General features: G+C 36.0%; 2 protein-coding genes across 3 annotated transcripts; one reads left to right on the top strand and one right to left on the bottom strand.

Moving 5' to 3' along the window:
- Nucleotides 1-3,003: 3,003 nt before the first annotated feature.
- On the top strand, nucleotides 3,004-4,627 carry LOC105118394 (protein YLS3-like). 2 transcript variants are annotated; one of them, XM_011016338.1, is made up of 4 exons: nucleotides 3,004-3,166; nucleotides 3,289-3,785; nucleotides 3,957-4,055; nucleotides 4,242-4,627. In XM_011016338.1, the coding sequence occupies exons 2-4, from the start codon at nucleotides 3,425-3,427 to the stop codon at nucleotides 4,391-4,393; spliced, it is 612 nt and encodes a 203-aa protein (XP_011014640.1). In that variant the 5' UTR covers nucleotides 3,004-3,166; nucleotides 3,289-3,424; the 3' UTR covers nucleotides 4,394-4,627. The 2 variants fall into 2 exon arrangements, with proteins under 2 accessions (XP_011014640.1, XP_011014639.1); XM_011016337.1 differs by lacking the exon at nucleotides 3,004-3,166 and having other exon boundaries at nucleotides 3,178-3,785.
- A 536-nt stretch (nucleotides 4,628-5,163) lies between these two features.
- LOC105118393 (uncharacterized) lies at nucleotides 5,164-7,037 on the bottom strand. Its single transcript, XM_011016336.1, has 2 exons — nucleotides 6,525-7,037; nucleotides 5,164-5,518 (listed from the first exon to the last, which is right to left on the bottom strand). Exons 1-2 carry the CDS (start codon nucleotides 6,969-6,971, stop codon nucleotides 5,345-5,347), a joined length of 621 nt encoding a protein of 206 aa, XP_011014638.1. The 5' UTR covers nucleotides 6,972-7,037; the 3' UTR covers nucleotides 5,164-5,344.
- Nucleotides 7,038-9,080: the final 2,043 nt, after the last annotated feature.

Here is a 9,080-nt window from a genome sequence, read left to right as displayed (position 1 = left end):
ATGCCTCATTGAGGTTTCCTTATCGTTTTGCAGGCTAGGTTGTTAAAGACAGCAGGGACTCTTATCGAAGAACCTTAAGTGACAGATTTAGGAGTGAGTGTCACTTTCTTTTCTACCGCATGCGCCACAATAGATTCCACATCTGCAGACATATACCCTCCATTAGGGAAATCAACTATGTATTTATGTGTGCATACACACTATATCTTATGGTTAATGTAAATTTAGCATCTCTTTTAGTTGAATCTAAATTTATAAAATTATTATAGTGTTGGGGACGAAATGAAGAGTTGATCAATTAACATTTGCCTTCAATACTTGAAATTGCATCAGTCATCCTCTTTTGGCAGCTGAGGCATCGCAATCCAGCTGCTAAAACAACTTCCTGAACCTACAACCATCACCAGAATTATTTACCATAAGTAAAAGCAAACAAGCTCCCTTATGTCTATGATCCATTTACATCAAATGAATCAGATCAACAGAGAGAACGCTCCAGAGGTTTCTGCGAGGAGATAACAGGAGATGAGTTGATTCGACGAAGCACTGGTCTTGCATGTTTATAGATTGTAAGTTTAGCAAGCCCCTTCTCAGCCCAAAATTCCTTTGTAAGTTCATGGATTCATCCTCATGTTATAGCTACCATAGTAGAGGTGAGGATGCCAATATTTGAACAAATCGGACCATTTTTTATAGAGAAATGATATCTTCAGTCGTTGAGACAGCAAAGTTGATTGAGATGGAGCATGTGATAGCAGAACAAATAGATGCAAGCCTAGTGTCATGCTGACAAGGGAATAAGGAGAACTTCTTTTTAATCCACCTTGTGTTGTTTAATTTTCTTTTGCCAATTATACGTTTCTGAATACTCACAAGTAGCTGCTATATGTGCATGGTGAATTGATGATGAAGGAAAGGAAATAATGGACCAATTATTTGCAGTTGAATAGCACTCAGGTTAAGAAATACATCATGTATCTTTTCAATGGAAGAGAGTTCATGGGCATGCAGGTTACTTGAACTTTAAGATCTATTCTAAAAGCTTAAATTATTGTTTCTATAAGAAAATTAGGAAAAACGTTTTGTCCTTGAAGTTGAATGATGATGCTAACAAGCAAGTAGCTAATTTTCAAGAAGAGGCATCCCAAAAATTATTTCTACCATTTTGAAAAGGTTGAACACTTTTATGTATTATACATATCAGATCAAAACTTCCTTGATGTTTTGTCCTTGAAGTTTAATCTTTAGTTTGAATCATTTGCCCCAATGTTCTGAAAAATTATTTGTAACATCAATTTACTGCCTTTCCTTTTGCAAAAAGCTATCAGGACCCCTGCTGCTATAATGCCCTCCCATTACCTCATAACCGCATATTTTTTGTTTTGAAAATTCAATATTTAGTATTGATTTTGATCGAAATAAATTTACTCGTAATTCGTATGTATGGATGAGATCTAGAATATAAAATATTTTATCTTTATATATATAATTAAACAAGTAGCATGATTAAATAGCATAGGGGGCCATTGCTACTTACTCTCTTTGAATTCAATGGGTTCACCATTACTATTTACCTCATCACATATTATGGACTTTGAAGCTCTAGAAAACTTCTTCTTTCCTTGAAAGTCTATTTTTCTCATAAAAGATCAGCTGGCTTGTGATTGTGGTGGCACTGCTGAAGTAGTTAGTATGCTTCAATGCTGGTAGAATACTTTGGGATCCTTCGCTGTTAATGCTCATGAACATTTTAGATTTAAGAGTGTCCCTTTTCAATGGTGCGATGTAATTTGGGAGCAATGGTCAATGCCCCGTCATAGCTTCATCGTATGGTTAACTGTGCTTGATAGGCTGAAAACAAAAGACAGACTAAGACCTGCTTTGTCTGACAACATTCGTTCTCTCTATAGGCAACATGATGAAACTCATAATCATCTTTTCTTCGCTTGTGATTGGACTTCCCTTTTCTAAAGGAAGGTTAAGTCCTGGCTGCAGATCAATAGGAGCATGACTACTCTGAATAGTGCTCTTCGAGGTCCTAATGCAAACAGGAAGGAGCTGTAGTCAAGAATGTATAGAATTTCTCTAGCCTTGGTTGTGTATCTGATCTGGGAAGAATGAAACAGAAGGGTGTTTCACAATACTGATAAATCTGTTGACCATTTGCTCCGCAAGTTTCTGATTCTCTTTTACACAGTTTTGTACTTCCATGAATCTAATTCCTTAGCTTATAGTGTTTTAGGTTGAACTTTGGAATATGTTCACATGGGATTCAATTATCTGTTTTCTAGCATCTTTGAAAGCTTACTGTCTTCTCCTTTTCTGCTTTTGTGTCTCCTGTTGCTGTGGATATTTCTTGCTGCTTCTAGCTATGATGTTTCTCTGCTTGTTTGGGATGTTTGCAACTTCATCCGTTTTTGATTCCTGCTCTTTTTGCTGGGGTTCTGGGAATGGTTGGGAGAGTCTCTTCTGCTGATCTATTATTTTTCTTTTGGTTTGTTTGTCGCATGGCTTGCTAATGGTCTTGTTGTTTTGTGCTGATGTGTGCTTCTTCCAGTGCACGCTTCTCTATTTGTTGGATGCTCTAGTTTTCGCTGGAAGGTGGTTTGCTATTTGTTGTGCTCCCTCTGTCTTTGTTGATTTGCTTAGCGGTCTCTGTTCGCCAGGTTGCTCGGCTTTGCTTTTGGCTCCTTTGAAGTTCGGGTTTTGATATGGATTTTGGTTGGCTTGCATTGCTGGTTGGGTTAGCTTAGACACCTCCACTATGTGGTTTTTGTTTAACCTTTTCTGCATATTTTTGTTTTGGCCTTGTATAGTCTATTTTTTGCAGGGAGCATGTTCCTTATATGGTCTTTGTGTATAAAATATAGATTTCTCTTTGCTGCCTGGTTATTTGGTCTATGCATGCATGACCTGGCTATTTTTGGAATTTTTTCTAGCTTGGGATCCTGTTCTCAATTTATATATGTATCTGAACTTGTTGGTTTTCCAGTATGGTATTCTTTGTTTTTAATTTATACTTACATGCTAATAAATAAATAAAATAGCATAGGGGGATACCCTCTACCTATAAGCGTTGCTGTGAATTGTAATAGATAAATGATTATACTTGCATGGCATCGTTAATCAGATTCATTTTGAAGGAAGAAGATGAAATGCAGATATGGTAAGAACAGCTAGCATGATCATGTCATTCGAAACTTGCACTAGTAAGACAATTGGTTCAAACACGCCGATTTCTAGTCTTTCAAATATCTCATATATATTATCTTGATTTTAGATGTACAGCTAGTTAGGTAGAAGAAATGAACAAGAAGTGCATGTAGAACACACACCATGCATGTAACAACTCACACTCAAAATGCACTCTCAGCTTACTTGGTCATCTGTCTAACACAAGATTTTCTATCCAAAACAGCACATCATGGCCTCTAGGTACTCTGAGCCTCCTGCCATAGCAATTACTTCACTAGTTTTGCTTCTTCTTATTTCCCTTCCACCCAGAATCCTCTCACAAAATTCCCCCATCCCCACTGACCCAACAGTAACTGATTGCACGCCAGGGCTGCTACCACTGGCCCCATGTGCCCCATTTGTTCAACGCATGGCTCAGATACCAGTTCAACCTTGCTGTGACAACCTCAACCAACTCTACCAAGAGCAGCCTGGTTGCATTTGCCTCTTGCTCAAAGACACCAACTTGAGCTCTTTCCCAATTAATCGCACCTTAGCCCTGGAGCTGCCTGTTCTTTGCAACGTGCAAATTAACATTGCTGCCTGTTCAGGTATATAATATAATCTGAACATTCTAGATCATAGAGGCTGTTGTTCTTTACAGTAATTCAAATCACATTTTCAAGACGAGAAAGATTTAACTTTTTTTCTTTTATTTTCTCAGTATGAATTTTATTTATCACTATGTGTGCTAAAAACTTCGCAATTTCTTGCTGAATCAGGGACCCCTCAGGTCCTCTCTAGTCCACCTGCTTCTCAAGTTTACCCGGGAGCACCCACCAATTCTTCTGTTGGGAGACACACCGACTATTCTTTTGCTGGTATTCATAATATTAATTTGGCTTTGCATGCATATATTTCATTCTTAGGTGAACCCTTTATTATCATTACAGAATGATGGTCCCCTTATCAGTGTTTAGAAGTAGAAAGTGATTTTATTAACAATCTGATTCTGGTATTTTATTTTCCTTTCCTGACCATGCTTCTTGTTTTCTTCTGGAACTCAGCTTCTCCCGTGGTTGAAGGGGAGCCAAGATCCTCCATCACGGGAATCGGATTTCATCGGAGTACTGGTGTTAAGTTGGAGGCAGAAGGTTCTTTGATGCTTCTGGTGACTATGGCAGTCATTTCTTTATCAAAAGCATTTCCTTCGGTCTAGGTTAATAATAAGCATGTTGTGTTTATCCTATATTGGTATTCTTAGTCTTAGTACTTGGGGAAATACAGTGCTGGTTATGATGTGATTTCTCTTCAATGATTTATATCCGTATGCAACTCTTCTACTGGTTTTAAACAGTATCTAGTTGTTTCTTATGGATGATTGCACCTGAATCAGAAAGGTCAACCAGTCTGGAGTGTAAAAGGTAAGTACTTGAACGGCATTTTTTAACCTTTTTATTGCAGAAGGCTATGCAATCATGAAATCGCAGCCAAACTACACGGATGCTATAATTTAATCATAAGACATGAAACCTTGAATACCACCTCAACCCAAAATGCCACTTATCAGTCAAAGTGAGGAGGAGGAGTCTATGAAAATACATTTGAGTAGTAGGTAGACAACAAACGAAGAGAACAGCCGGAAATTACCTAGCAATTTTTTTGTCAAGATGAAATCTTCCCATTCCACTTGAGTTTTTTCCCTTGAGAAACTCCGGACGATCCTTTTCCTAAGCTACTTTGAGCTAACAGCTCCTTTCTTTGCCACGATTGGACGTGCATATAAATACAACTTGAATACACCACCTGCTCCAAAGCCACTACCATGACCATACCCACCACTAGAACCACTCCCACCACCCCCACCACCTCCCCCACCCCCCCCCCCCCCCCCCCCCAACTCTCAAGTTTTCAGTTGAAAACTCAGCAAATCAGACGACTCGCATAGAAACTGAAAGAGAGAATTTCAGACCACACAAAAATATAGCGTGTGCTAGTAAACTGAACTCATACTAGGAATTTTTCTGTATCAATATCTCACAAAATAATTACATACATACATTTGGAAAGTTACAAAATAGAAGCATTACCTTGTCAATCAAAGACATTCTTTTGTAGGATCTATAACATAGTCCAGAAGTAGAGATTCTTCACATTCATTATAGAGTGACTATTCCAAACTAGGTGCCACCTCAGTTGGATTGGAGTCGAAGACATCAGAATTAGATGCTTCAGGCTCTTCTAAAAGATCCCGCGACTGGATTGACTCTTTGTATGCAGGCGTCTCCTTAAAATCTGCTGCCCCTCCATTGTACGTAGCCACGGCAATCCCACATGCAACTAGCTGACAAAGATAAGTAGAACATTAGCACATGCACAGAGGTTACGCAGAGATAGTTTCCAACTTCCATGTGCTTATTCTTTTTCTTCTTTTCTTGCGGAAGTGAAAGAAATAGTAAGAAGAAAACTTTCACAACCTTGGTCATAGCTAGACAAATAGCAAGAAAACTAGTATTCCTTGTTAGAAAATTCTATCCCCGAATATCCAAAAACATTTCTCTATCTGTATCTTCGCTTCGTATTCGTTTTTATTTTTATTACATGCACAGAGGTTACGCAGAGATAGTTTCCAACTTCCATGTGCTTATTCTTTTTCTTCTTTTCTTGCGGAAGTGAAAGAAATAGTAAGAAGAAAACTTTCATAACCTTGGTCATAGCTAGTCAAATAGCAAGAAAACTAGTATTCCGAGTTAGAAAATTCTATCCCCGAATATCCAAAAACATTTCTCTATCTGTATCTTCGCTTCGTATTCGTTTTCATTTTACTTTCCATATTAGCCAGATCGTTCACTGGTAAAGTAAAACGCAATCAAATGTATTAAAGAAACAAAGGATCACCCTTTTATTCTTCCATTACATTACACTTCATTACATAATAACAAACGTATCCTAAATTCATACACAAATGGAGTATTAATTTGCAGCTACTTGAAACCATACTAAAAATCTTCTACCCATTGATTTCTAAGAATTGTTAGAGTATATATCTATAAGTAGTTAATAATTCTAATTGCATATCAGATATCCGAGATCATAACAGGGACAGAGCACAAAAAGTTCCTAGATCACATATAATAACAACTTAAGTAATCATTCTCGAAAGTACAACCAAGAGAATAGGATAAGAAATTGGTAATTTATAGTCGTATGTACAATCTTTTTCAAGCAAAAAACCAGAAAATGGAAATATACCATGCATATGAGGCAAATAACAATAATTAACAGCACAAAGCCAGAAACAAGAGCAACAATACTTGAACAAAAGATAAAAGTAGACAGGCATATCATACCGCAAAAACAATACCAAAAGCCCACATGTACTGCACGAAGAAGCCAAGACCATCCCACTGTGGACCTTCCCAGAAATCAGGCTCATCCCCAGGAAGCTCCGGCAAGAAATAGCCATCATAATTCTCACCAACACTTGTACTAACATTTTTAACTTCACCGTTAACATTTTCATCACCACCACTACCATCCCTTTTATTCTCTTCTTGGTCTTTGGTCGAAGTAGTTGAGCTCCTCCTGTTCTTGCTGTCAAACTTGCCAATTCTAGAGACGGAGGAAAGTTTCTTGTTGGAAGCTGAGACTATATGGAGGTGATCTTGAGGTGATCTTCTGAGTGGAAACAGGAAATGAGGACGGCATGGAGTGTGGGTGTAAGGGTGGTGTCTCGAGGGGTTGGTGTAGAGGGTTCTGCCTCCACCACCATTGCCATTGGCTATGAAGAGAGACATGAATTCGGGAGCGAGGAGATAAGATTTTGCGAACAAGGAGACAAGTATTGTGAGGATAAAATGCAAGTCTTTCTCTGTGTTCCTCTCTACTTTTGTGGGCTTGGCTTAAACTGGTAGGCCTAGTCTTTATTGTGCATTAAAAATATCAGTGTAACTACTTTCAATTGGGTCTAAAACTGTGTTCCTTGTCCATTACTTACAATTGTTTTTGCAAACACATAGGGAAAAAAAAAAACAATTTTCCTTTATTCTTTTTAATTTTCTTCTCTTTTTCAGTTTTTTTAATGAAAAATTAAAAAAAATACATGTTCATTTCTTAAAGTTTCACAACATTTATCGAACTCAGAAAACTAGAAAATGTGTTTATTTTATATTACTTTTCATTTGGAGAAAAATCGTATTCAAATTAAATATATTTTCTATGATTTTTTATATTTTTATGTACTTAAATATTTTTTTTCTAATATCAATGGTATTGTCTATTTTTTAATTTATTTATCTTTATTCCAAGAGAAGTTTTTCACCTAATTAAATTAAATCAAAAGCAAGAATAAACACAATAAAAATAAGATATTTTTAATATTAAATTTCTATTAATCATAAAATTCAACACCCAAAACAATATTAATTAAAATATAAAAACATTCTTGAAAGTTATTACATTATTTCAAAGAACAAGAAAAGAACAAGAAAAGGGAAAGAATCTTAAGGGTTAGACCATTTAAAACAATTATATTATATTTACAAATTCAATTATAATTACAATTAAAAGAAAGATTCAGCTAAAATATAAACATAATTTGTTAACAACTTTGCTAACTCATATTATTTATTGTCAAACTTCAACAACTCTGCTTGTTATTGGGATTAACTTCATAACATTCAAGATTTAAGTTAGAAAAATCTAACAGCTTGATTATCCATCAAGTTCCCAAAACATATAAATTATTTTAACTTTAAAGCTACACATTAATTTATGTCAATGAAATTATTAAAATAAAAAATATTTATTCAAACTATAGTTTTGAAACCTAGATTGGCCTGGCAGGTTGAACCTAGACTCAACTAACTTGAGTTTGGGACTAATTCGGGTCTAAGTAAAAACCTGTCTGGGAGTTAGCTCGACAAAACTTGATCAACTTGGCGGGTCAACCCAGAACCCAATTGACCTAGTGATTGATACTTGAAAGTGTATTTTTATCAAGGTTTTATATCATCATTTTGCACTTGAAGTATCAATAACTCCTTAACTAAAACATGTTTTATAATAATATATCTAATAATATAAGATACCTTTAATTTATGGTAAATGTTCATTTTAAATGCAGGCCTATCACATAAATGAAAGGATTGATTGATGAATTTAAAAACTGAAATTGAAAGGACAAAGAGATGACCAAACTTAGAAAAGAGATATCGGTGCAGTCCAAACTGGAATACTATTCAGTAATTGGATCATATCTGGAGCTGTAGATCTCAGATTTAGGTCTACATTATATGGATGGAAAGGTAAGAAGACATAGGCCTACAACTTTCATATGGAGCCCAAGATCTAAAAAGGTCATTTTCAAGTCCAAATTATAGCAACAACAAAGAAGCCCGAATCTGTCCTCCAGCCCGAGCACTGTTCAGTATTTTGGCCATATCTGGAGTTCTAGAAGTCAAAATGAGCTGAATGTTTTACACAAGAAAGCTGAGACAATTTCCTACAACTTTCATATTTCAAGTGGCTCTAATTTTGATGTTATCAATGATGTTTTGGGCAGACAAGAGAAGATAAGGATTGTCACCAAGTCAAGAGTTGGTTGCCCACTCATCAATTAGTCATCAAATCAATAGTTCCTAATTTTGGCCTATAAAAGGAGGCATTTGCGATGCATTTAGGCATCTTGGTGTCCAGATCAAGATCATGCTCTTGCTTTCTCTCTTTGTATTTTTTGTAATGTTTATGCTTTGCTTTCCTTAATATCAAGTTTATGCCTTTCAATTCCTTTGCTTTGATACTAACATGTTTTGTATTTGTTATCTTGTTCACTCTTTAATACTTTGTTTGTTAAATGACTAATCTTGATTTATGTTGTATAACACTTGGTACAACAAATGCTTGGC

Source organism: Populus euphratica, unplaced genomic scaffold (genome assembly GCF_000495115.2).
Source record: "Populus euphratica unplaced genomic scaffold, PopEup_1.0 scaffold1914.1, whole genome shotgun sequence".
Classification (NCBI taxonomy): Eukaryota; Viridiplantae; Streptophyta; class Magnoliopsida; order Malpighiales; family Salicaceae; genus Populus; species Populus euphratica.
Note: the sequence above shows the minus strand (reverse complement) of the source record. Positions and strands in the feature narration are given on the sequence as shown.